At 54.7% G+C, this 25,971-nt stretch overlaps 11 protein-coding genes across 11 annotated transcripts; 6 read left to right on the forward strand and 5 right to left on the reverse strand.

Moving 5' to 3' along the window:
- Positions 1 to 489: 489 nt before the first annotated feature.
- On the forward strand, positions 490 to 1,659 carry VTN31DRAFT_5224 (uncharacterized protein; the record flags this gene model as incomplete). The annotated part of the gene is made up of 2 exons (XM_069405700.1): positions 490 to 881; positions 939 to 1,659. The coding sequence occupies 2 exons, from the start codon at positions 490 to 492 to the stop codon at positions 1,657 to 1,659; spliced, it is 1,113 nt and encodes a 370-aa protein (XP_069260737.1).
- Positions 1,660 to 2,035: 376 nt separating this feature from the next.
- On the reverse strand, positions 2,036 to 2,869 carry VTN31DRAFT_5225 (mitochondrial 54S ribosomal protein mL61; the record flags this gene model as incomplete). The annotated part of the gene is made up of 2 exons (XM_069405701.1): positions 2,036 to 2,638; positions 2,831 to 2,869. 2 exons carry the CDS (start codon positions 2,867 to 2,869, stop codon positions 2,036 to 2,038), a joined length of 642 nt encoding a protein of 213 aa, XP_069260738.1.
- A 4,976-nt stretch (positions 2,870 to 7,845) lies between these two features.
- VTN31DRAFT_5226 (uncharacterized protein) lies at positions 7,846 to 9,693 on the forward strand (the record flags this gene model as incomplete). The annotated part of the gene is made up of 3 exons (XM_069405702.1): positions 7,846 to 7,918; positions 7,972 to 8,262; positions 8,321 to 9,693. 3 exons carry the CDS (start codon positions 7,846 to 7,848, stop codon positions 9,691 to 9,693), a joined length of 1,737 nt encoding a protein of 578 aa, XP_069260739.1.
- Positions 9,694 to 10,156: 463 nt separating this feature from the next.
- Positions 10,157 to 12,409, reverse strand: VTN31DRAFT_5227 (uncharacterized protein; the record flags this gene model as incomplete). Its single annotated transcript, XM_069405703.1, has 2 exons — positions 10,157 to 11,811; positions 11,875 to 12,409. The coding sequence occupies 2 exons, from the start codon at positions 12,407 to 12,409 to the stop codon at positions 10,157 to 10,159; spliced, it is 2,190 nt and encodes a 729-aa protein (XP_069260740.1).
- Positions 12,410 to 12,947: 538 nt separating this feature from the next.
- VTN31DRAFT_5228 (uncharacterized protein) lies at positions 12,948 to 13,844 on the reverse strand (the record flags this gene model as incomplete). Its single annotated transcript, XM_069405704.1, has 1 exon — positions 12,948 to 13,844. One exon carries the CDS (start codon positions 13,842 to 13,844, stop codon positions 12,948 to 12,950), a length of 897 nt encoding a protein of 298 aa, XP_069260741.1.
- Positions 13,845 to 13,947: 103 nt separating this feature from the next.
- VTN31DRAFT_5229 (40S ribosomal protein eS10) lies at positions 13,948 to 14,852 on the forward strand (the record flags this gene model as incomplete). Its single annotated transcript, XM_069405705.1, has 4 exons — positions 13,948 to 13,952; positions 14,236 to 14,285; positions 14,351 to 14,421; positions 14,502 to 14,852. 4 exons carry the CDS (start codon positions 13,948 to 13,950, stop codon positions 14,850 to 14,852), a joined length of 477 nt encoding a protein of 158 aa, XP_069260742.1.
- A 257-nt stretch (positions 14,853 to 15,109) lies between these two features.
- Positions 15,110 to 16,743, reverse strand: VTN31DRAFT_5230 (uncharacterized protein; the record flags this gene model as incomplete). Its single annotated transcript, XM_069405707.1, has 3 exons — positions 15,110 to 16,055; positions 16,110 to 16,424; positions 16,499 to 16,743. 3 exons carry the CDS (start codon positions 16,741 to 16,743, stop codon positions 15,110 to 15,112), a joined length of 1,506 nt encoding a protein of 501 aa, XP_069260743.1.
- An 895-nt stretch (positions 16,744 to 17,638) lies between these two features.
- On the forward strand, positions 17,639 to 18,470 carry VTN31DRAFT_5231 (uncharacterized protein; the record flags this gene model as incomplete). Its single annotated transcript, XM_069405708.1, has 6 exons — positions 17,639 to 17,681; positions 17,745 to 17,827; positions 17,914 to 17,982; positions 18,135 to 18,227; positions 18,286 to 18,300; positions 18,363 to 18,470. The coding sequence occupies 6 exons, from the start codon at positions 17,639 to 17,641 to the stop codon at positions 18,468 to 18,470; spliced, it is 411 nt and encodes a 136-aa protein (XP_069260744.1).
- Positions 18,471 to 18,655: 185 nt separating this feature from the next.
- Positions 18,656 to 20,178, reverse strand: VTN31DRAFT_5232 (uncharacterized protein; the record flags this gene model as incomplete). The annotated part of the gene is made up of 3 exons (XM_069405709.1): positions 18,656 to 19,167; positions 19,221 to 19,362; positions 19,417 to 20,178. 3 exons carry the CDS (start codon positions 20,176 to 20,178, stop codon positions 18,656 to 18,658), a joined length of 1,416 nt encoding a protein of 471 aa, XP_069260745.1.
- A 719-nt stretch (positions 20,179 to 20,897) lies between these two features.
- Positions 20,898 to 21,683, forward strand: VTN31DRAFT_5233 (uncharacterized protein; the record flags this gene model as incomplete). Its single annotated transcript, XM_069405710.1, has 4 exons — positions 20,898 to 21,215; positions 21,277 to 21,328; positions 21,387 to 21,432; positions 21,491 to 21,683. The coding sequence occupies 4 exons, from the start codon at positions 20,898 to 20,900 to the stop codon at positions 21,681 to 21,683; spliced, it is 609 nt and encodes a 202-aa protein (XP_069260746.1).
- A 659-nt stretch (positions 21,684 to 22,342) lies between these two features.
- On the forward strand, positions 22,343 to 24,159 carry VTN31DRAFT_5234 (uncharacterized protein; the record flags this gene model as incomplete). Its single annotated transcript, XM_069405711.1, has 7 exons — positions 22,343 to 22,394; positions 22,447 to 22,677; positions 22,735 to 22,842; positions 22,897 to 23,222; positions 23,275 to 23,712; positions 23,780 to 23,986; positions 24,046 to 24,159. 7 exons carry the CDS (start codon positions 22,343 to 22,345, stop codon positions 24,157 to 24,159), a joined length of 1,476 nt encoding a protein of 491 aa, XP_069260747.1.
- Between the last annotated feature and the right edge of the window lie 1,812 nt (positions 24,160 to 25,971).

Raw genomic sequence — 25,971 nt, forward strand, 5'->3', positions numbered from 1 at the left:
GAGATTGAGACTCGGCCTGGAACCCTGAAGCCGCTAACGCCGAGTCTAGTTCTTGATGCAGTAACTCAATTACGCTTAATTGTTCATGACATATATTTCCATTTTGGTACTCATTTAGTCGGCCGTTGAGTCGCAGGATCTTTCTCCTGATCTCCTCAATTTGGGAAAACATTCATTTTTTCCCGACCCGAGGAAAGCATTGAAAGTTGACTTGAATGTGCTCTGATTCTCTGAAAGCCCACTCTCCAGTTCAAGTCCAGCGAAGGGCGGTTCTCAGCAAATTGCCCCGTCAGCTGACTAATTACTTAAGAGAATGGAAGCTTAGTCAGCATTTGTACATCCAGAGTACCAACCACCGTGAAATTCATCCATCACCGCCGAGCACCGACAGCCTGGCAGCAAAGAGACCGGCACCGTCCGAACCCAGGATCCTGATCTATATCCTCCCGTCGCAGGGCGCTGACCGTCGCTCTGCGCTTTGCCAGGAGTATGGCGCCCCGAATCAACCTGCCGCCGGCCACCCGCGCCCTTTTGATCACCGTGCTTGTCCTCAGCTTTTTGTACAATGTCGCTCGATGGAGGCAGCTGGAGATTGGCCCTGATGGCCAACAGAACACCCCGGTCGTTCCCTATCTGACCTTGGTACCGTCGCTGTTTCTCTATTATCCCTGGACCCTGGCCACCGCCACCTTTGTCGAGCAGAACATCTTTACTGTGCTCCTGAACGGTGCCACCATTTTCTATGGAGGGAAATACCTCGAGCGCGCGTGGGGATCGCGAGAGTTTGTCAAATTCATTGCGTCTGTTAGTTTTGTGCCAAACGCCGTAGCAGTTCCAATCTATGTCATTTGGGCCGCCTTGACCAGCAATGGCCTACGCGGGTATGTTTGCCCGAGTGCTCCGTTTGTACAGTGATGCTGACCACCGACGGCTTTCAGTTTAACCCAGATTTGCGGCGGCGTGTCCATTCAAGCATCTTTTCTTGTCGCTTTTAAGCAGTTGGTGCCGGAGCACACTGTAACCATCCTGAAAGGTCTTGTCAAAATGCGCGTCAAACATTTCCCCGCGATCTTCCTCCTCTTGAACACCATCAGTGGTCTCATCTTTGGCACCGACACGGCCGCCATTCTTGCCTGGCTCGGCCTCTTGACGAGCTGGACTTATTTGCGGTTTTACAAGCGGCAGCCAGATTTGACAGGAACTTCGACCAACGGCCTCGGCTTGAGGGGTGACGCGAGCGACACTTTCACTTTTGCCAGCTTCTTCCCCGACGTCATGCAGCCTCCGGTGTCCTTTGTCGCGGATCGTATCTACGAGGCGCTCGTGGCTATGAAACTCTGCACACCCTTTTCCGCCGAGGAAATTGCTACAAGCAATGAAAATGCCATGGCTCGAGGCCAAGCCGGTCTGCCCAGCTTGCTGAGTAATACTCGGGGCGCCGGGGGATTTAGAAGCATGGCTAAACGCGAGGAGGCCGAGCGGCGGCGGGCGCTCGCTCTGAAGGCCTTGGATCAGAGACTGCAGGCGGCCAATGCGGCCCGACCCTTATCCTCAGCCTCGTCCCAACCCCCGCGGGAATCTTCACCCGCTCCGGCGGCCACGGTTTCTGGTGGCCAGAATGTGCTGGGAGAAACCAACTACACACCGGACCCTTCCTGAATCAATTCATTTGTTCTTTCTATGTTCTTGGACCAGTATCTTGTTGGAAGTTATACGATGGACGACCCGACAGTGTGGCTGCTTCAGCGCTTGGCTATTTACTTGTTTTTTGAATTTTTTGAACGACGCGATTGTTTGGGTTCATTCCTAGGATTGCATTCGGAGGAGTTGTTTTGGGTGATATTTGTTTGTGATACCATGATGGGTTGTGACTATCAGTTTTTGGGTTCGGTCTCGAACGTGTGTGTGTGTGTATATCTAATGACTGGGAGCTGGTATATCAACTCTCAAAAACTTTTCTTTCACTTCTATTGTACAATATTTCAATATTTCATCCCATATACCTACAACAAAACGGGGAAAGGAAAAATAATCATTACAGTTGTTGTCGTAGCTTCTCCGCTTCTCCCCGTGCCTCCTGCAGCATCCGCTCCTGATCCTTCTTCGCCTGTCTAATCGCCGCGACCCGGGCACGATCCACTTCCGACTTTTTCTTCAGCTGCTCCAACCACTCCAACTCGGCTTTCTCTTCGTCTGTGGCCTGGACTTCCTGCGCACCTGTCGCCTCCTTGACCCGGTCCCAGATCTCCGTGTACGTCAGATTCTTTGCATCGATGACGACGGTTTTCTCATTTTCTGCCGGCTTCGGCGCGTGCTGGTCGTTGATGCGGTTGGCGGCGTTGTGTTTCTCGGCGCTGTTGGGCACCTTGCCGTCAAAATAGATCGTAAGCGCAGCGGGGCCTTCTTGGTCCAGTGTTTGTTTGACGGTTATGGGGAGCGCTGGGTTATGGTATTTCAAGCGTGTGAGGCAGTTGCGCCAGAAATGTCGGGAGCCTTGATGACCGCCATAGATGTAGCGGGCGTAGGTGAGGTGCATGCGTGTGACGGCTGGGAGTTTACTTGATGTTGATGTCGAGCCGCCGCCGGGCGTGAGGGTAGGGAGGATTGCCGCGCCGGGACCTAAACGAACATTGAGGAGCTGTAGGATTTGTAACTCGGTGGTCAGCAATATTCATCAATTGTCAGGCTCTGCCAATGTCATAGCATCTGAGAGTAAAGTCGGAGTAATGTCGATTGTGCTCGCGACGGGGAAGTAATTACCCTCTGAAAGACCATTTAGTCAGCCATAAATCGTTCGAATCAAGTCTGAGGAGGTTTCCTGTGAGCGTACTGATTTGAGTTTTCGCATTCGCTTGAATAGGTTGACCATGGTGAATCACTTGGGATTCTTCCGCAGGCCAGTCGGACCCGCAGAAGAGGCTGGAGGGAGAATTCAAAGCAAGAAACGAGGTATATGCACAAGAGAAAGAGCAAGCGAAGTGATATTCAGCCCGCCAACTGCTACAAAGCTAATCAATGGCGCAGGTTTTTGGGACTCTTGACCTTGAAGCTCTCGATGGTCCCGTCTCGAGTATCCAGATCTTTTCGTCAGTGAATTAGAGTCACGTGATTTGTAATTTTGTACTCCGTACGGGGTTCAGTGATTTCCGCGCTGAGCTCCAAAGGACAGCCTACTGAGGCCCTACTCGAAACCTTGGTTACTTGGCTGCAATCTAGGTTTTCTTGAGATCTCCACATGTTCAATGACTGTCATCATGAAATTGTCGCATTGTACTTGTCGTCGGGGCGTGGGGGGCGTACTCTGCATCGAAATGTCAGTACGGGAGTACCCTGTACATAACCTACAATGGTAGGCGGTAGGCCTAACTCGTAAGTAATTTATTTAGTAAGTACGGAGTACTGAGTACACTAAACTGTATTTGGTTGGTAAATATCCGTCAAGGCGTCAACTGGCATACTGAGTCATTGAACTTTTGTGCCCGCATTTAGCCCCGCCGCCAAAGGGTCCTTTGAAAAACTGCCCACGCTCCAGGTCCAGCTGCGCTGCCGACAGCCCGATACGCTGCACACACGTCCGTACCCCGACACCATGGCTGCCGCAGCTGCTTCGGCTGCAGCGCTCGACCCGAGCAATAGCACCCGAAACACCCTCAAGATCGAGAGTTTCGAAAAGAGAAATGCGCTCGTTGCCATTGAGAAGCGGTACCAGGAAGTATGGAAGTCCGAGAAGATCTTCGAGGCCGACGCCCCCTCCCTGGAGGAGGTTCCAGCCGGATCAATGTCTCCGGAGGAGCTGCGCGAGAAATACCCCAAGTTCATGGGGACAATGGCCTATCCGTACATGAACGGGACCCTCCACGCCGGACATGCCTTCACTGCAAGTAAGATCATATTCATGACCAGCGTTGCACGGATGCAGGGTCGAAGGGCCCTGTTTCCTCTGGGCTTCCATTGTACCGGTATGCCCATCAAGGCTTGCGCGGACAAGCTGGCGGAGGAGATCAAGCGCTTCGGCAAGAACTTTGAGCGATATCGAGAAGAGGACGAGGAAGAGATCCCGGATCAGCCACCCGCCCCGACGCAGGACGCTGCTGCCGATCCCACCAAATTCTCCGCAAAGAAGAGCAAGGCCGCCGCCAAGACTGTGAAGATGAAGTATCAGTTCCAGATCATGCTCGCGGTCGGCGTGCCGTTGGAGGAAATCCACAAGTTTGCGGACGCCAACCACTGGCTTCACCACTTCCCGCCCCTTGCCATTCGGGATCTGGACAGTCTCGGTGCCGGAATCGACTGGCGGAGACAGTTCGTCACCACGGACGCGAACCCGTACTACGATGCATTTGTCCGCTGGCAGATGAACCGTCTGCATGAATTGGGCAAGATCCAGTACGGTAGCCGCTACACGGTGTACTCGCCGAAGGACGGCCAGCCTTGCATGGACCATGATCGGACGGAAGGTGAAGGGATTGGCCCGCAGGAATACACGGCCGTGAAGCTCCGAGTCAAGGAGTGGGCGCCCGAGGCGGCGGAAATCGTCAAGGGCAAGGTTGAGGATGACGCCAATGTGTACTTTATCCCTGCTACTCTGCGGCCCGAAACCATGTACGGGCAGACATGCTGCTTTGTTAGCCCGAAGATCACGTATGGCATTTTCCGAGTCAAGGAAAAGGAGTATTACATTTCCACCAAGCGGGCAGCCTGGAACATGGCTTTCCAGGGAATCTTCTTCGACAGCGAGCACTTCCCCAAGACGCAGGACGAGCTGCCGCAGGTCGCTGAGGCCCCCGGTTCTGCGTTCATTGGGACTCTAGTGCATGCGCCGCTGTCTGTGCACACGAACGGCATCCGGATTCTGCCCATGGAGACTATCTCGCCAACCAAGGGAACCGGTGTCGTGACCTCAGTGCCCTCGGATAGCCCTGACGACTATGCCACCGTGATGGATTTGATCAAGAAGGCCGATTACTACGGCATCAAGAAGGAGTGGGCGGATCTCGAGATCATTCCTCTGATTGAGACGCCCACGTATGGCAATTTGACTGCGCCCGCCTTGGTGAAGGAGCTCAAGATCAAGTCGCCCAAGGACACGACTCTGCTGGCCAAAGCCAAGGAACTGGCATACACGGAAGGCTTCTACAAGGGGAAGCTCCTTGTGGGCGATTTCAAGGGCGAGGCCGTTCAGACAGCCAAGGAGAAGGTCCGCCGCCTGCTGATCGACAGCGGCGATGCGTTCGCCTACGCAGAGCCCATGGGCCGGGTAATCAGCCGAAGCGGAGACGAGTGCGTGGTGGCGTATCTTGGCCAGTGGTTCCTGAACTACGGAGAAAACGATCCTCAATGGCAGAAGGACACCCTGGATTACGTCCAGAACAAGCTGAACACGTACAGCGTGGAAACGCGCAACGGCTTCGAAGCCAACCTCACGTGGCTGAACCGATGGGCGTGCGCGCGCACGTACGGTCTGGGCTCGAAGCTCCCATGGGACCCGCAATTCCTGGTGGAGTCGCTCAGCGACAGCACAATTTACATGACGTACTATACCATTGCGCACCTGCTGCACAGCGACCGGTATGGAAAGACGCTGGGCCCGCTTCAAATCAAGCCCGAGAACATGATTGACGAGGTGTGGGACTATGTCTTTGCGCGCCGTGAGCTGGATGATGAGCTCGTCGAGAAGAGCGGCATTAGCCGTGAGAAGCTGCTGGTCATGCGCCGGGAGTTCGAATACTGGTACCCCCTGGACGTCCGGGTGTCCGGCAAGGATCTGATCCAGAACCATCTGACCTTCTGCCTGTATATCCACATCGCTCTGCTGTCGCCTTCTTACTGGCCGCGGGCGATTCGCACCAATGGCCACCTGCTGCTGAACGGCGAGAAGATGAGTAAGAGCTCGGGTAATTTCCTGACCCTGCGCGATGCCGTCGACAAGTACGGCGCCGATGCCACGCGCGTTGCGTTTGCGGATGCCGGAGACGGGATGGAGGACGCCAATTTCGATGAAACAGTTGCTAACAGCAACATCCTGCGTCTGTATACGCTTAAGGAATGGCTGGAGGAAATGAACAAGGACGAGAGCCTCCGAACGGGCGAGTACAACTCGTGGGACCGGTACTTCGACAACGAGTTGAACGTGCTCGTTGCCGAGGCCAAGAAGCATTACGAGGAGACCAACTTCAAGCTGGCCCTCAAGTCCGGTCTGTACGATATGGTCAGTGCTCGGGATGCTTACCGTGAGGCCGTGACGGGTGCGAATGTGGGCGTGCACCGGGATATCGTTCGTCGGTACACCGAATTGCAGGCGCTGATCATTGCGCCGATCGCGCCGCACTGGGCCGAGTATATCTGGCGTGACGTTCTGCACAAGGTATGTACATTTCCTTGACCATCAGGGACCGCATTCGTGTCCGTTCTAACTCGACTGCAGCCCACCTCCATTCACCGGGCCACCTTCCCCGACGTTCCCCCGGCCGATGTGGCGCTGTCGGCGGCCTGGCAGTACGTGCGCAACACGTCGTCGACCATCACGTCGACGGAGGCAAACTACGCGAAGAAACTGTCCAAGGGCAAGAACGTGACATTCAATCCGAAGAAGCCCAAGAAGGTCGTGATCCTGGCCGCGAAGAAGTTCCCGGAGTGGCAGGAGAAGTACATCGACCTGGTGCGGGAGGCGTTTGACGCGGTGCACCTGTCGTTTGACGACAAGAGCCTCAACGCCAAGGTTGGCCAGCTGGGAGAGATGAAGAAGGCGATGCCGTTCGTGCAGGCGCTCAAGAAGCGGCTTGTCGTGAACAAGGAGTCTCCGGAGACGGTGTTTGAGCGCAAACTGCCGTTTGACGAGTTCACAGTGCTGACGGAGATGATCCCGGGCCTCAAGCGCACCACGGGGGCCAAGGAGATTGAGATTGTGGCAGTGGACGAGGGCGGCAAGACGGGCACCGTCGTCGCTACGGGGGAGCGGCGAGAGAATCTGCAGGCGGAGAACGCCGTACCGGGGCAGCCGATGTTCCAGTTTTTCAACATTGAAGAATAGATAACAAAAAGGAGAGGCTGAGAATCAAAGTCTGAGATTTCTATGGGTACTTTGAAGCTATTGTATACATGATGCCGTCGTTTCGTATCATCGTTCCAGCCATCCCTGGCCATTGTAGCAGAGATGGCAATCCATTGTAGAGAAAAAGATTGATATCTCTGTTTAGTAAATGCAGCATTGTACCAATGAACCTGGACGTTGGTTGGAATCCCTAGGCCCTGCTGAGACCCCGGACAATGGGAAACACAGGAAAATACACGACGAAACGCCTGATTAAATTAAGTACAAGCTCCAGGATAGAAATCTAGGTCTTCGGAGCATCAGAGCGACATTTCTCAGCAAATTGGAGCCCAAGAGCGGCGCGGCGTGGGCGTTCGGCGGCATGTCGAACCCTTCGTCATGCTTCATCAACGCCCAAACCTGAACTCAGCCACGCTTGTTCATCATCTTCATTTTTCCTAACTTTTTTTTCGGAACTCAAGGCCAAGAGTCTTTTTCTTTTTTTGCTTGCTTTTTTTGTTTTTTACTCCCTGTTTATCCCCCTTCACTCCGATCTCGCATTCCTTGTCCACCCAACCCCGGCTGAATTGATTTGCCATCCGAGACGCCCGCTTCGATCACCCACCCATCGATCGCATTGCTTCAGAGTTCGGCCGGTGGCGGCTTTCCTTTTCACCCCTCGCCAGACTGCATGTGGACGACAGAAGCACGGAAACTGACAAGCAGTATTCATTACCCTGACGGAAGCATCTGGGCACAGCGTGTAAATTCCTACTCTTGAGGACGACACCGTCCTCCCTCACCCCTCGGCAACCATGTCCAAGGTCGTGCGAAGCGTCAAGAACGTTACCAAGGGCTATTCCTCAGTCCAGATAAAGGTCCGAAATGGTGAGTCGTTGATCAACTACTTCGAGATAGTAGTAGATGCTCACCCCATGCAGCCACCAGCAACGACCCCTGGGGCCCGACGGGCACCGAGATGAGCGAGATCGCCGCCCTGACATTCGGCAGCCCGACCGACTTCTACGAGATCATGGACATGCTGGATAAGCGGCTAAATGATAAGGGCAAGAACTGGCGCCACGTGCTCAAGTCGCTGAAGGTGCTCGACTACTGCCTGCACGAGGGCTCCGAGCTCGTCGTGACGTGGGCGCGGAAGAATATCTACATCATCAAGACGCTGCGCGAGTTTCAGTATATCGACGACGAAGGTCGGGATGTTGGGCAGAACGGTATGTTCTTCCAACAATTGGGATTGGAGGGGCTCGCAACGCTGACTGACCGTGACAGTCCGGGTTGCGGCGAGAGAACTGACGGCCCTGATTCTGGACGAGGAACGCCTGCGCAACGAGCGCTCCGACCGGAAATTGTGGAAGTCACGCGTCACCGGCATCGATGAGGGTGGATACCACAACTACGGTGGGCGGCCGGACCCTCGTCGGGACCGGCGGCGTCGCCAGCAGGAGGATGAAGACGCGGAATACCGCCTGGCGATCGAAGCGAGTAAGGCCGAAGCTGAGGAAGAACGTAAGCGGCGAGAGCGGCAGGCCAAGGCCGAGGAAGAGGACGAAGACCTGGCCAAAGCAATCAAGTTGAGTAAAGAGGAGGAGGAGCTGCGGAGACGGGAGCTTGAGGAGAGCAATGCGCAGTCGCTGTTCGACGACACACCGACAACCACGCAGCCCGCGCAGCCGCAGCCGACCGGGTACAATCAAGGCTACCAGCAGCAGCCTGCCGTGGATTGGTTCGGCAACCCCATCGATCCGCAGCAGCCGATGACCACCGGGTTCCTCAACAACCAGTACTCCCAGCCCATGGGGTATCAGCAGACGGGATACCAAACGGGATTCCAAACAGGATACCAGCCGACGGGGTACCAGAACGGCGTTACCAACGGGTTCCAGACGCAGCCGACCGGGTTCGATCCGTCGCAACAGTTCGGTCAACAACAGCAGGCCTTCTTGCAACCGCAGACCACCTTGCAGCCGCAAGCGACGGGGTTCAGCAACAACCCGTACGGAAACAATGCCTCATTGTTCGGACAGCAGCAACAACAGCAGGATAACAATTACCTGCAGCCTGGCAGCCATAATCCATGGGCCATCAGCAGTGCGCAGCAGCAGGAGTCGTTGAAACCGCTACCAACAGGGTCCAACAACCCGTTCGCCGCGGCCATCAGCCGCCCGCAGTCGCAGCCGTCGCGCCCGACACAGCCCTCCCTCAATACACTTGCAGAGGAAAGGGCCACGACCAGCTTCACGGCGTCCTCGTCGAATCCGATCCTTAACTACCGACCTCCGACTGCGACCACCGCCGCCACCACGTCAGCTACTACCGCCGCAACGATGGCCAGTATGCAACCCAAGCACGAAGAGGACCCGTACAAGGCCAAGCTCAACGCCCTGCTTGCCAGCGGCGAGGGCCAGGACACCTTTGGCAATGTTGGCGAACTGCGCGTGCCGGCCCACCACACTGCGCCCGGCGTGTTTATCAACTCGGTGGGTCAGGGAGCGCAGCGCCTGCAGGCCAGCCGCACGGGCAACAATCCGTTCTACTCGCAGCAGCAATTCGTGCCGCAACAGACGGGGTTCACGCAGCAGAACAATCCGTTTGGTGGGCGGCAGCAGCAGCAGCCGCAGAGCGGGAGCTTGATCGACCTGTGATGTCCTCGTCCAACGGACAGAAAAAAGACGGTGATTCATCTGATGATGTTTATTTTTTTTTTTTTTTTCCTTTTCTTTGATACCAGGGGATTGTTTATTCGGGCTGGGTGATGTTGGGGTCTGGTCATACTCGCATATGCGCCTCGTCTTCTCTCGTCTTGCTAGGATGACGATTCTATCCCATCGTCCTTCGCTACCGACTCGACTCGACGTTTATTGTTTCTTTTGTTGATATTCTTATTCTCGATTGTTTTCCGATCTCACTCCCATGTCTCTCCCTATTTTCTTTTTTCTTCGTCGTGCTATTGATATTTGCTTTTGGTACAGCTGCAGGCGTTTAGATCCATTGATTTGAGTGTATTTGTTATAAGTCTAGTACATGGGAATTACGCGCGTCGGCTCTATCTATTCATCCAGGACACCGACATAAAGAGTAGAAAAACAACGAGTATATAGTACACGCTCAAACCTTGCCCCCGTGTGCGGCCCTCTTCTTGATACTGATGCTCTGCCTCTGCGGACGATGCGAGCCGCTCTCCAGACTCAGCTTCCGCTTATCCCTGCGCTTCTTCTCCTCGATGAACCGGTATGTCTCCAGCGGCGGGCGCGTCTGGATATGCTGGCCATACGGCGAGGAGACCTCCACGTGTGGCAGATGACGCCTCCTCTCTTCTTCAGTCTCGCCGAGCGCCGTCGGATCGTTCAGGTCCGGGACGAGCCGGCGCACGCGAACCTGCGCTGTGAGCTCGACCCAGCCCACCCCTTCGATTAGGATGTCCGTCGCGAACACGCGGTACGGCAGCGGCGGCGGCGGCGTGCCGTGGTCTTCGAGCTCCTTCTGCATCCGCCGCGGCAGGTGGTTGCGCGTCACGTCTGTGCTCAACGTGACGATCCCCGCCGATGCTACCGTGTGCAGTTTGTCTGGCCGGATCACCTGCGTGCCGCGCCCCCCGCCGCCGGTGTTGTACGTGCGCTCGCCGCGCAGGATCTCGATGGCTTTCTCCGTGCGCGTGACGTGCGCTTCGAGAGGGGTGAAGTTGGCTGCGAGGACTGTCGGTGGCTCTGCGTCGTCCTTGTTCTCCAAGTCACTTTGCGTCTCTCCCTCGGGGCCTTCCAATGACGGTGGCCGCCGCGGGGTAATTTGGACTAGGCCGCCGCCGAGGAGGAGGGATTGCCGGGGCTTGATGGTGAGTTGTTTCGGCTTCATGCGTTTGGTCATGATTAGGTCTCTCTTGTGCTCGTCTTTGACGAAGTCGTGCAGATTCCCCCGCTCGAGCCCTGGCAGGTCAATCATCTCCCCCCGGCCTCGGCCGAAGGGGATGCGGATGGGGGATACCGTCGTGCCTGGCAGCGATGACACGACCGGTAGCGTTGGGAAGAGCTCCTCGCGTGGCGCCGGGGGTAGAAGGCTATCTGTGTCGAGTTCAGGGCTCTCCTGCGTGGACGGCAGTTCCGGCTCCTGCTGTCGCTGCGCGAGCAGCTCCGCGACCTTTTCCAAGTTCCGCGAGTCCTTGGGAAAACACGTCGTGATGAAGCTGCTCTTGCCCACGTTGGCTTTTCCTACGACCCAGATGCCTCCGCCATGCTCGCGGATCTCCTCTTTGACCTTCTTTGTCCACCACCCGCGGTGCGAGCTGATCATGTGGATGTTGCCTAACCGCACGTCCTCCGGATCCAGATGTAGCCGATCCAGCAGAATCCTGCGTACCCGCTGCATCAGCGAGTCCGCTTTCTCCTTCGTCGGAGCTAGCAGGTCCGCTCGCGTGATCACGAAGCTGATCGTCGTCATCCGCTTGCCGTGCTTGTACTTCTCGGTCTTGGCCCGCCGGTTCTTGGACCGCTGATATTGCAGGTCGAGCGCGTGGTAGATGCCCGTAATGAGGGAAGCCGGGAAATCCGCCGCGTCAATGACGTGGTATACGCGGTTCTTGCTGTGAGGTGATTCTTCGAGCAAGGCTCTAATCGACTCGATCGTTGGCGTTGGCGCAGGGACGCCCTTGTTGTGGTGAATCAGATCGTGGCATCTGTCGCAGACCTGCGTGGGCGGCGCCGTCGCGGCCACAATCTTGGTCGCTTTTTCCGCTAACTCGGGATTCTCCTCGAGCGCGACCTCGTCAACTGTGATTTCCGGTGTCAGCCGCTGAGAAAACAAGTCTCATTGCTCCGCAAGAGAACACTCACAGATTGGTTTCGGAGGACGACTAGGCTTCTCAGCACCCTCGCTGCTTGCTTCAGCCTCTGCTTCCTTCGCTTCCTTCATGGCCTCTTTTCTTTGCTCCGCCAGCACTCTCTGCGCCTCCTGCAGCGCTCTCCGCGTTTGCCTCCGCGTCTTGCTGTAATATCCTGGCTCATTGGGATCGATCGTCTGCGCATATGCGCCGCATCCGGGACAGCAAAGGGGTAATAGCTCCGGTTGCACAGAGGGAGGTATTGGCGACGACGGCGGTTGTGGAGATTGCTCACGACTTTCGAGAGGTACAGTCAAATTGCTTGTTGTCGACGCATCGGTCGTCGTCGTCGTCGTCGTTGTTGTTGTCCTCGCTGTCGCTGCATCTGACAAGTTTCTTCTCGACGGAAAGATTTCAACAAGTCCTGGACGTAGTCGCTGTTGCACCGAATACAACGATCGGGGGGTATGGATATTGCGACGCAGCGGATATGACTTGGACACCAATTGCAAGTTTTTGAGAAATGCGCACCTGGGACAGGTGAACATTTTGACGAAGCCGTCTTGTTGCGAATTGATATTAGGCAGATGCTTGTCTGCAAGTTTAGGATTTTTCTGAGCTGCCGAACTGTACTCATATCATTGTTGGCTTGCATGCAGATCGGATTGAAGAACGATTTTCCGGTCCTTATCAGATAAGATAGGTGCTAACCGCAACAGGAAAGGCGGGTGAATTGGCATCAGTTCTCCATCCAGCTTCATCTGGCTTGCCGCTTGACACTTTGAATTGAACTTGACAGCGTTAGGGGCAAAAGTTGGACCTCAGAGTTATCGAATGATGGCCTCTCACTAATCATACGAATCGCCCTTGTCCTCTCCATCCATACAAAGTCAACGCTTGTACAACGAATAGACACAAAACATACGGTTAGGTGCCTCGAGTCCGCCTGCTGGAGAGAAAGAAATGCATTCCTATGGATTACAGAATACAGTAATATCGAAGATATAACCCTTCCCAGTGTGTTTACCCCCAACGCCGGACCAGCAATGCCAGCATAAACCCTCCCTTTCCTTTAAAATAACCCGATTACTGTTCTCCAGCTTCCTCCTCCTCGCTCATAAATTCATCATCTTCGTCGAAGCCAACATATCGCCGTGGTGCAGAAGGCTTCGTGACGGGTCCTGACGGGTGCGTCACCTTAACATCCGTATTGTTATTATCCTCGTCACTTTCCGTCCCGCTCGACTCGGCCTGGCTCGAATTGCCTTCGCTAGCAGCACTGCTGCTGGAGCCGCCAATGAGCCCCTCGTGCAGATTATCTTTCCACATCCCATCCTTCATTGCGGCGAGCACTGCCTCGCGCGCCTTTTCCGTCATCTCCTCCCGGGCCTCCATCCACTGGCCGTCAATACGCGCCTTGCCACCGTTCTTGAGCTCCTCCGTGCGCCGCTCCGCCATCTCAATAACCGCCTCCCATCGTTTCCGGCGTTCCTCTTTCTCTTTCCGTTCCATCTCCGGCTTGACGGCCAGGTACTCGGCGAGCGCCTTGGCTTCGTTCACGGTGCGCAGGCGCCGCCCGTCGAGGTTCCGGTTCGATCCGTTGTCTTCTTGTTGATTGCGCCGCCGCTTACTGGACATGCGGCCTCCGATGGCGCGGAGTTGTGAGCCGAAGCCGCCTTTGCCTCCTCGGAGGGGGGCGCTGAGACGTAGCGGAAGGAGGTTGCATTCGGCGTCCGTCGGATCACATCGTCTCGGGAGGAGTGATGTCAGGGGTTCTGATGAGGTCGGAAGGAGTTGTTTGTTATTTGTTGTCGTCAGAACGAGACCAACAGCAGCGCGCTTCAGCGAGTCGGGCAGATAGGTCTCGATCTTCTCCGTGAGATCTGAGATCGTCGATGAGGATGGAAGTGACAACGACAGTGTCGCGGGCAGGGAAAGCCCGGGAAAAGTGGACAGGAGAACGTTGACCGGCTTGGCCGCCATGGTTGTATAATGCGCGGACCTTCTTCAGATCGAAATGAGCGTTGGACGCCTCAGCGCAGTTGTGGCGCGGTTTGTGAAGGTCGGTCCGTCGCCATGGCGGGAGATGAGGTCGATTGGCCAGAAAGACTTGGCATAGATAAAATGTCACGTGATGAATTTTACCCTATCCGGGATTAGCGCGTAGATTAGGGCACACACCCTAGGCGATCCGAAAAAAACAATCGCACTGAATCTTGGTTGCCAACTTGCAAGACTACCGGAACCACCACGTCCCAGCCAAATCAGGCCATTGTCAAAGCGATTCCCCGAATAGCGCCAGGAACTCGCGACAATGTATGCATGATTGATTTTATGAGGGTGATTTTGGAGGCAACGGCTGATTTCGAGACAGGCTTATTCCCAAGGCTGACCGCAAGAAGATCCACGAGTACCTCTTCCGGGGTATGTGAGAGCAAAGGGGAAAACACCATGGCTACATTGGGATCGAATACTGATATCCGCTTTAGAGGGCGTGCTCGTGGCGAAGAAGGACTTCAACCTCCCGAAGCATGGCGACATTGACACCAAGAACCTTTATGTAAGATGATGGGCCCCCGTGGAACACCGTCGACGAAATCTGGTTTCTTACGCACATTTTTTTTCTTTTTTGTTTTTCAGGTGATCAAAGCCATGCAATCCCTGGAGTCGCGCGGCTACGTTAAGACCCGGTTCTCGTGGCAGTACTACTACTACACCCTGACGCCCGAGGGTCTGGACTACCTGCGTGAATGGCTGCACGTCCCCGCCGAGATTGTGCCCGCGACGCACATCAAGCAGCAGCGCTCGCATGCTCCGCCGCGTGGAATGATGGGCGGCGACGACCGTGGTCCACGTGGTGGCCGTGGCCGTGGTGACCGGGACAGTGGCTACCGTCGTCGTGACGAGGGCAAGGAGGGCGGTGCCCCCGGCGAGTTCGCGCCGACGTTCCGTGGTGGGTTTGGTCGTGGCCGTGGTGCTCCTGCATCGTAAAACGGGGGGAACCGGTGTTCTCGTGCTTTGTTTGGTGTGTGTGGTTTCTGTATGTTCGACTTGAGAGGGAAAAATGGTTCATGATTGATATCCTATTTTTTTCTCCTCATGGTCAAATAGGACAAACAAAGATCAAGCAAAAGAAAGGGAACGGTTTCCGCGATGCCGCTATGAATACAGCTAGATTGATGGCAAACTTCATGATTGTGAAGGATTGTCTTAGTTGCTCACATATCTATCTACAATGAGTGCCCTGTCTAAGCCTGGAATCTCCTCCGGTCATATCGAACAACAGCCTGCAGAAGTACCGAAGCCCCAGCCGCGCAGTCCTCCGCCGTCGCGAACTCCTCCGGGTGATGACTGATGCCGTCCCTGCAGGGCACAAAGATCATGCTGCTCGGCACTCTTGTCGATGTGAAAACAGTATCATGTCCCGCACCGCTCATCATCCTCCGAATGAGCGCCTTGGGCTCACGGACCGAGGGATCCTGCGCCACAACTGCCTCGGCGGACTGCTCCACGCAGTCAATGCAATCCGGATGGAATTTCGTCGCCGGCGTGTCGAAGTCCAGTGTCCACTCGACCCGGCACGGCTTTCCGATGCCCTGGCCCTCGGTAGCCGCAATGGCGTCAAACTCCTTGCGAAGCTCCTTGTCGACGACACCCACGGCGGACGTTTCCGGGCCTCTGATATCGAGGCTGAAACTCACCAGCCCCGGCACAGTGTTGACGCTCCCGGGCTTCGCGTCTACGATGCCGACGCTCGCCAGGCAGCCGTGGGCCGCAGCGATTTCTCGCGCACGGATCATCATCCGCGCCGAGGCATACAGGGCGTCGGCACGGTGCTCGAAGGCGGTCGTCCCCGTGTGGCAATCCCGCCCCGTGACTGTGATCCGGTACCATCGGTACCCCTGCACGGCCGTCACCACGCCGATACGCTGGCCAGTGGACACGAGGTGCGGGCCTTGCTCGATGTGCAGCTCAAAGTGCGCGGCAATGGGGTACGCTTCGTAGGAGCAGGGCGTGGCCCCGAGGTAGCCGATTTTCTCGAGGGCGCTCTTCATCGTCTCCGGGGCGGAGATAGCTGAGGGAGGAGAAACTGCCGTTGGAACTTCCTTCTGGTTCCATGCCTTGGATAGCGGGATCTTGCCCGCCCAGACGCCGGAGCTGACCATGCTGATGGGGAAGCGGGCGCCTTCTTCGCTGTTTGTAGTATCAGCATGCTGGCCCAAGTCAATCTTGATTGCCGCTGCTTACTTTGTCCAGTTAACTACGCCTACGCCCCCTTCCGTCTCAATGCCCAGCTCATCCAACGTCCTGATCGCCTCAACGCCGGCGAGCACGCCAAGGACGCCATCATAACGGCCCCCCGTCGGCTGCGTATCGAGGTGGCTGCCCATAAACGTTGCAGGAACATCCGTTCGCCGGCCAGGCCGAAGAGCGAATATGTTCCCCATTTGGTCGACCGTGATCTGGCATTTTAGATCCTTCATGGTCTGGATGAACCAGTCGCGCGCTTTCTTGTCCTCTTCCGAAAGAGCCAAGCGCTGCATCCCGGTGTCATTGGGCTCTCTTTGATGATGGCAGTACAACGTTAGCTACTTGAATCAAGATGCTAGCTTGTCTGGTTGAAGATGTCTACGTACGGTCCCCATCGTATGCCCGTGCCCCATTGCGAGGTGTAGTGGATGTCCTTTGCAAGGCGATCGCCATTGACTTTGAGCGCTGCGACTTGGGACTCCGATAATTCTGTGGTCAGTTTTCTGAATATAGGGGAGCTGGAAAAGGGCCGCGCAGGTCGGGAAGCGACATTCGGCAAATGCTCCGCTCGTAGAACAGAGCATCTAGATGCAGCACACAGGCGAGAAATAGCGATGGACATCATCTCCATCGTGGGATGTAGCTCTCACTTCAGTATCGGGGTACAAACAACCATGCAATTGTCCTCCAGAGCTCAGAACTGAATTGAAATCCACTGCAGTACTGAAGTACCTCGCTGGATTCGGCCCCATCGCCGATGCGGGGGCCGTGAGGTGCTTCTGAGTTAGACGGCTCTTGAACAGCGGAGACCGCATATGTAATTCTCTCTCTTCCCCGTGATCTCGCTTGCCAGAATCCAGGAAGGCGCCTCACTGACTTTTACGTTTGGTGTTGGGGCATCTCCGTACCAAGCTACTATGCTCGCAGCATTCATTCCTCATGTCCGACACCTAGTGCCGACTGGAGTTGGGTCAACTGGCCAAAGAACCAGGCTTATGCACACGCACCAAACCCCTTATGTCGACGACCCCGGAATGCCATTCCGACCACTCAACACCCTTTGCGACCGCGAAAATTGGAGGCAAAAGAAAATGCCACAGCCTAAGAATCTCTCAGATGAAAAAATAATAAAAGAATCGACGGCTATGTCGATTTCCGGGGGTTTCCAAATATTGAGTAGAGGGGTCTTGTGGGCAGCCCACGGCCATCTCTGGTAAAAGGCAAGAAATGGATTCTGAGCTAGACTGTCCCACCCCTCGCGCGTATGCTCCAATTAGTGCTCTATATACCCGTTGAGTGTTCGCGGGTATGGGTTCGATTCAGGGAGGGGACAATTCTATTTTTTGAGACTCGGAGATTTGGGGGGCGGGTTTCCCCTCCTCTGAGTAAGCGGTTCCCCGCATTTGAACCTCGGCCATACGGACCGTCATAATCGTGATCATTCTCATCAACATCAGGTAACAGAACATCATTGAGCAGGCTCTACGAAAGCATTGTTGTTCAATCCTACGGGGAAAGCAAGCACCATGGCATCCTCGGCGGCTTGTATCTTTTGCAAGATCATCAGGGGTGAGATTCCTCCGTCAATTCGTAAGTACACAACAGATGAACACATTGGTCTGACATCAACAGGCGATATCCCGTCCTTCAAGCTCTTTGAGAATGAGAAAGTCCTGGCTTTCCTGGACATTCAGCCCTTGAGCCGGGGTCATGCGGTGCGTCCAACACGGAGACTCTCGTGGAATTCCATCTTGGTTCTGCGGAGACAGGGTTCCTAACTCATAGGAATTGATGGCAACAGCTCGTGATCCCCAAGTATCACGGCTCCAAACTCACGGAAATCCCGGATGAGGACCTGAGTGCGATCCTGGTACGTATTCATTGGCATGCATGATGGAAGTTTGGGGGAGGAGAAACGCCAAACGGGTTCTTTTTATACGTGACACCCGTCCATGCGTACCTTGTGGACAGGGTTCGCATTCCTCCTTGTCGAACGTAATGGCTAACTCACCTCGTGTCTAGCCCGTCGCGAAGAAGATTGCGGCTGCCACTGGTGCCAGCGATTACAACATCCTGCAGAATAACGGCGCTGCGGCGCATCAGGTTGTTGAGCATGTAGGTATCCCCTGTGCTTCTCGGAGATGTAGCATAAACTAATCATTTGGTTTTTTAGGTTCACTTCCATGTCGTATGTGTCCCCATGCGTTTATACTCGGTAATAATGACAGTTGTGATTGCTGACGCATGTAGATTCCCAAACCCAATGCCACCGAAGGCCTCGGGATCGGCTGGCCGGCGCAGAGCACCGATATGGACAAGCTTAAAGCCTTGCATGAGGAGCTCAAGTCCAAAATGTGATCGATAACTGACAGAGGAAGTTCAATTGCCATATATTGAGAATCAAACATTATATTATTATTTGGTACTATAGTGTACATGTTTCCAATCCCCACGATAGCTGTCCAGCCAACTCTAGTCTACCTACACGAGATTAGACCAAGATTCCTATACAATTTGGTGGAAGATGGTCCCGGATATATGGCCTAATTGGCCTGCGTAACAGCCTCCCCGTTGGCGGCATCTTCGCTCCCGCTGGACTTGTCCTCCTGCAGCTCCGGGTAGAACACGACTTTCCCGTCGCCCTTGAGCATTCCCACGCGGTCGTAATACGAGCGCGCCCGAATGTACGGATCCAGCTCCCAGTAAGTTCGCGACAGCTTCCCCGCGAGCTCCTCGCGCCTAGACTTGACCGACTCCTCCTCGGTCTTGTCGCCCTTGGAGGCAGCCACGATCCATGAGCGCGTCAACTCCTGCAGCTCCGAGGAAATCGCGAGGTAGCGCGCCTTAACCTCGTCGCGTTTCGCGGTGTCCTTCATGGCGGCGTTCTCGTCCGGTTGCGGCTCGATGTACTTGTATTCAAAATCCTTGGGCCCGCCGAGCTCTTTCAAGATCCGCTCGCGGGGGATGAACTCCTCCAGGTCCTCCACGCTGGAAGTGAAGTGAACCTTGGCGGCGACGACGGGGTCCAGCCAGCCTTTGATGACCTTCCAGATTCCTACGCGATGGAGTGTTAGGTTACTATAGCGTGTAGTGATCCGTGCAGCTTACCGGAGAAGATCCATGGTGCGTTGTGGATTAGGACTGCTCCCAGAGATTCGGGGTAATTGGCCTCGAAGCATTTGATGATGAACTTGACAGGCGCATAGTCCATGTTTGCCAGGGTAAAGTTGGTCATGTCAAAGATAATCACCTGTCACTCCGTTAGGGTCCCGCCCAACCAACACTTTGCGACGACGAAACCTACCGCGGTTTCCACCGGACGTGGCAGCATGGCTCTCGCGGTCTCAATCATATGGACCGTATATCGCTCCATGCTCTTCTCACTCTGCGCGCCCAGTTTATGCAATCGCACGCGGATCAGGCACAAGGGTCGACCCTGCTTGTCCACACCGTGGATGAAGCTCTTGCCAATCCGCAACTGCGCCAGGAAGTCTTCGCCCAATTTCTTGACCTCTGGGTCGGAGCTCTGTGACTGCTCCAGAGCCCGCGCCTCGCCGCCGTACATAATATCATCGTCCACATGCATCTCATCCGCGCGCCATCGGATGGTCGAAACCAACATAACCACGGCCTTGGTGACGTCCCATTTTCGGGCGCGCAGGAATCGCAGAAGCAGAGCATCCGGATGATCGTGCTTGACCATCTGCCAGAATGTTTCCCGGAGCTCCTCCGGCGTCTTGCTTGCCAGGATTTGCTGGAAGTCCTTGTTCTGCCCATATTTGTCATCTCCGTCTGAGAGAGACAGGTTTTCGAGGCCGTTGCTGGCTCCATTGGTGTCGGACTGACTGTTGCTCTTGTCGGAGGTCCGCAAGCCCAGCCAGCTTCGCTTCGACTTCTTTTCCTTTTCCTGTTGCTGTTGCCCCTCCGAGGATCCTTCCTTTGGCGACAATTCTTCGAATTTGACCCCCATCAGTTTCAGCAGGACGGCCCACATCTCACGGAGCTTTGCCTCCTGCTCATCCGTGAGATTGCCGACATGGCCGGGTGAAATCTCGGTCGAAGACATGGTCAGCGTGTCGACTTCTCCTAGGTACCCGTGGGCGGCGAGCCGCACAGGTTCTGGCGATGCTTGCGGTCTCGACGGACGGCTCGTAGAGTATACAAATTGCGCAGCGGCGGTTCCACCAACGATGAGACCTACAACCGCAAAAATCCAAGTGAACGAAGCCTGTCTCGGCGGAGAGCTTGCGCGTGTGTGAAACGATCGAGGGAGAAATCTGCACGAATGCGGGGGATAAGGAAACCTTGTCTGCTGCGCTAGGCCTAGCGAGGACGGTCGAGCAGCAAATTGGCGGAGGTCGAATGAACCGGTTATAATGGCACGCCGGGTTCTGCAGAAATAATGCATGTGCAGCCCGGCTTCGGGGGTGGCTGTGAGCAGAGCGAGTAATTAAGATGGGGATACTGATCCGCCGGAATGGAGTATCCCTTGAGGCTTAGAGCGGCCGGACCGGCGAGGGGCGATTTTCATAGATTCAGGTGAAGGGCAATCCGTCGTTGATCTCATTGAACAGAAAAGTTGTGTTTTTGAACTATTCGAGTGCGCGGATAAAAAAGATTGTTTGCAGGTGCTGTAGCGTCATACCTTTTTTACCGGAGTACTCCGGGCACTACAACCTAAAAGAACCCTCCCCCATCCCCCCGCGTCATATCAACAATTGGCTTCCTTTAGCTCCCAAAACAAAGCTGTTCAACGCTGCTCATTCCCCTGCATATTGTTCAATTATGGACATTAGCGCCCCGAGATCCGCGTCCCGTCCCCGGCCACCGTCGCGTCCCACGACGCCTTTGCGCCCAAGCTCCCGGTCTTCGATCCGCGATTCGCACGGGTACGGAAGCAGTCTGCATGGCGCCGGATACACAGAACCTGCGATAAATGCCCTGGAGCCCCAGTTCGCCGAGCTGGCGGATTCCATGGCCGATCTGGAAGCAAACCTGATGCATCTGCAACTGATGCACGAGAGCCTGGCGCGATTCAGCGAGAGCTTCGCCAGTTTTCTCTACGGTTTGAATATGAATGCCTTTTGCGTGGATTTTCCAGAGGTATATACCCAGGGAATTATCGTTATCGCTTTCGTGTTGGGGGACTGACTGAAGTTGGCAGGCCCCGATCACCGAGTCTTTCCAGCGGGCTAAACAAAGGCAAACACAACAAGGTATTCTTCTCTTTTCTGGTGTCGCTCTACAAGCATTGAGGGCTGATGGGCGCTGTAGAGACTGCAGAGTCTACCAAGGAAAACGATGCAGAGACTACCTTCATGTGAGAATCTTCCCTTTGGTCCAGAAGAGAACAGTATGTTAACCCAGGGCCCATATAGGACCACCGACACCACGTTCATCGAGAACCCGCCGACAGTTTCCTCTAAAACCACCACCTCTCGACCTGCTACTGCCGCACGTGGCAGCCGTGGAACGACCATACGAGGCGCAACCTACAGTCGATACTCTACGCGAGGAGCCACTGCACGAAGTAGACCGAGTGCGTTGCCGCGGGGTCGGGGATACAGATGAGCATAACATGCGGAATGGGCCATGCATGCTGGCAATTATAGCTCGGTCTCGGCCGTGAGGTGCTGTATGTCCTCCGTTTCAATGGTTAGAATGCCTGGGGCATCAACGACCATGCCCATGAGAAATAAATTAGAGCTCCATGCTCGGACTAGAGATGAATTAGAAACTCCAAGTCAAGAAAAATTATCGTTATGTTCATGCTTTTAAGCTTGTGGTTCTACATAGGTAGATGGCCGAGATGGAGTTGGGTCGTGAAGCTCAGCTCCTGAGAGCTCCTCAGCCGAAGCCCCCGGAGGGACAATACAATGAACTCTACAATAGTAGTACTTAATTTTCTCCTCGCGCAACAACCCCAACACAGCTAATCGTTGGATAATCCTCTTATTTGAAGAAAGTTCTATTGTTTCGTCTTCGTGAATGCTCATTGTTGTTATTGATTGATCGGTGGCGGCCCTTGCTATTGGCTCGGTCCGGGGGCTGGGGACCAAGGTTCAGGTCTCGTCTGAAGATCTTCTCAAAACCGCCCTCAAGAAAGAGATCTTCTACTCCCGATCGTTCGTCGAAGACGTATCAATGGATTGAAAAACTGCGCATCGGTTGCCCCTGCAAGTTTTGATCCTGGGTGGCGTTTCCCGAGCATCCTTGACAGTCCCCCCCTCATGGCGACCACTACGAATATCTCGGCCATTTCGGAGGCCGAATACGGCTGCGGTATGGCGGGACCCAGATGGGTAGTTTCTCTAGACCGCTAACTGTATTGTAGAACACCTGGCTGTCCATTTTGCTGATCATGAGCGCGGTCAAAGATTTCGGGAAGCATTCCTGAATGCCCAATTAGCCCGGGAGCGGCTGACTTCTGGCATAGCCACAGCGAACGGGCTCAACAAAGCACCGTCGTCTGGTCTTAGGCCGGCATATACTTGTCTAGATTGCTCTGAGAGATATACCAGGGAGGACCGTGATGCCCATGCAGAGCAATCCAAGCATAATTTCTGTAAGACTCGTCGTAGGACCGAGGTCTGATTGATGGCTTGGGCTAATCCTCGTCAAGTTGTTGACTCCCGTACCGGGTCCCTGTACTGCTGGGATTGTCGGGACCTCGTGTACGATCACAAACTGGAAAGGGTACGGAGTACAGGCTTTGCGAATCCACCTCCAGGTCCGTTACATTGTGTCCCTGAAAATGTCCGCGCAGAATCTGACTGCGTGGCAGTGAAAAAGCGTACATTCAGTGAGAGCTCGGCCGATGAAGCATATGTCAGAAGCAATGCAATCAAACGGGCCTGCACAAAAGAAGGCGTGAGGGGCCTGTTTAACTTGGGGCAAACATGCTACCTGAACGTAGTGCTGCAGTCATTGCTGCATGACCCGCTGCTAAGCATCTACTTCCTCGGAAGTGGCCATCATCCACATGAATGTACAGCATCGGACTGCATTCTGTGCGCCATGTCAGAGGCGTTTGCGGATTTCAACAGCGGGGACAAGGCGGAGGGCTTTGCGGCTTTAAACCTGCTCCTAGCAACCTGGAAATCTAGTCCGGTAGGTATTTGCCGACTCTGATGGGACAGTCGCATATTGATGATGGTTGGAGATGCTGGCTGGGTATCAACAACAAGACGCGCATGAGTTTTACCAGTTTCTCGTCGACCGGCTCCATCTCAGCGCCGAGGGACACGAAGCGGTGCCGGATAAGAAATGTGGATGCTTCTTCCACAAGGCATTCTACGGCAAGATCCGCAGCAGCGTGACCTGCGACCGATGCGGGAATGTGACAGTAACGGAGGATCCGATGATGGACCTCAGCCTGGATGTGCACGTGCAAGGCAAGAAGCGTCTGCTGGGCGGACGGGAAAACGGGACATTCTTGTCCAAGCCGACTACACTGAGCGGGTGTCTGGAGAGTTTCACGGCTCCGGAGCGGCTGGTGGCGGATCAATACAACTGCGGCATATGCGGCGAGAGCGCGCACCGAGCGACGAAACAACTCCGCATCAAAAAGCTCCCAGCTATTCTGTGCATGCAATTGAAGGTATGTGTATAACTTTGCTCCTGCACGGTTTCTGCGCTACGTTCCATTAACTGCCCGGTTCGTTTAGCGCTTCGAACATACGCTGGCTGTGTCGGAAAAAGTCGAAGGGCGCATTGACTTTCCCCTTTCGATCAACATGCTGCCCTATACGACCAAGGCACATCAGAAGAACGTCAATCCGTCGAAATACGTGTACGACCTGGCATCCGCGGTGGTACACAAGGGAAAACTGGATGCAGGGCACTACTACGCCTACTGCCGGCAGGGTGATCAGGTGGGATCCTCCATGTTCCGTTTGCACGGTCTCGACGGTTGGTGCTGACTGATGGGCAGTGGTTCCTCTTCAACGATGACCAGGTCACGGCAGCCTCGGAGGCGGAGGTGTTGAACGCAGATGCATATCTTTTGTTCTACACTTTGCGGTCGCTGGCGACAGGGAAAGAATGACGAGACGACGATATGGAAGGAGTATTCGGTCCTTTATACAGCAATACACTGATAGATATAGTAGCCATTTCGGATTAGCAGTTCAGCAACGACCTGTCAATGCATACTCCGTTCGGAAAGAAGCATGCAGTACCTGGTACAGCATCTGACATTCCATTTGGCCATGCTCGCCTGTTGCAACGAAGGTAGTGTAGTTGGTGTCCTGTAGTTCAAGTGAGAAATATTGAAGACTCAATTAAATGCCCCATAGCTATGAGAATCGGTGGGAAACGAAACCCGGAAATTGTTCCTTCTAGCAGCACAGAGCTCGCTGGAGCCCGGAACCCGAAAAAGCACCGCCAGGACCGAGGACCGAGCAAGATCACGAGATGTTGCTCCGGGATTGATTTCTCCGGGACGTGGCATCACTGCGGTCTGAACTCTGAAGGGCAATGCCTTTTACAAAGCCAGATAATGATTCGATGTACGGAGTACTCCGGTGGCTGCGCCAATCTCATCGTCCTCAAAAGCCTCGACCGTCAAGGTTTTGCTCAGCAATCCCCCGCTTCGAGAGTTTGAGTGTTGCCTGCTTGGTACATGGTCGGTGCAAGATAATGCCGCAATGAGGCTGGCCGTACAGAGTATGTAAGCTTCATCGAGCAGCTGTCAGGAATGGAGTCTGGCCCTGCACAAGGAATTGCCAGCTGTTTTGTCTCCAGGCAGTCCAGACTCCTCTAAGCTATTGCTGTTCTGCAGTAAGAAGGAGGCTCAAAGGTTACCTGAAGCATAGCCCTAGCCCTAGGCCGTCGGTATCTTTCCGTTGTATACTCCGTACGGAGTGGTCTACCCGGCCTAGCCGAACCAAAGCACCGTACCAATTCCTCCCACATTCTCCTAGGCCAATTTAGGTTAGGGCAGTTAATTAAGGGTGAGCCGCTAAGTAAGAACGACTCGGCAAGAAGCCAAGAGCTTTGGATGAGTTGGGTTCTGCCTGCTTCGCTCGAGTTCGACAATATACGTTCGTTCAGGGGGGTTCCTCAGGCAGAACAGTCGTTCATTTAAACAGGAATTGACTGCAAGTTGGGGGTACAAAAAATACGTCAATCCTGCGGACTTTGTTACAGAGAATGGAGTCGATCGGCATCATCGGCATGATCAAAAGTAACCATTAGTTAACTACTCCGTAGTCCGTACCTATGTAATGTTTCTATGATGGCTTGTGGGGTGAGGGCTCAGGTCGGAAACACGGCAAAAACCCATCCGACAGCCAACCCTGGACTAAAACGAAGATCGGTTTCCGAGTGCCTTGTGGAAGCCTAGAAGCCTTCGGGAGTCACGGGCCCAACGGCGGGATTATGCTCACATCCAGCCCACGCCGGCAAGTCCGCGAGCGTCGCCAAAGGGTGCCGGACGGGGAGAGGAAGGTCCACCAGTTCTTGGCGATCAGTAAGCGGGGCGAAGAGAGGGCGCTAAGAACATTCAAAGGATGAGGAGTCAATTGTGCCTAAGCCTAACCGAGGCTAGGGCAGGTCCTTTTTTTTTTTTTTTTTTTTTTTTTTTCGGAGAAGCCTGACTCCGTCCTCATGCACTATCGTCATGTTGGCGAAGCTTGAGAAGTTTCTTGTGGTCAGATTCGTCCAAATGCTGGAGTGCCGAGTGGTTCGGGTTTCCATGTCCTCTTGGTCGTCCTTTGGACTCGCATGCGTTCCTCAACAGCTGGGAATCGTCAGCAACCGTCGTACGACTGTAAAACATAGTTATTGTCCGGAGTAAAAAAAGGAATCAACATGACGACATGCAGGGAAGACTACAAGTAGAACCCTCAAAAGAGGG

The sequence above is a fragment of the Thermomyces dupontii genome (genome assembly GCF_041956625.1).
Source record: "Thermomyces dupontii strain NRRL 2155 unplaced genomic scaffold VTN31scaffold_4, whole genome shotgun sequence".
In the NCBI taxonomy this organism is placed as follows: Eukaryota; Fungi; Ascomycota; class Eurotiomycetes; order Eurotiales; family Trichocomaceae; genus Thermomyces; species Thermomyces dupontii.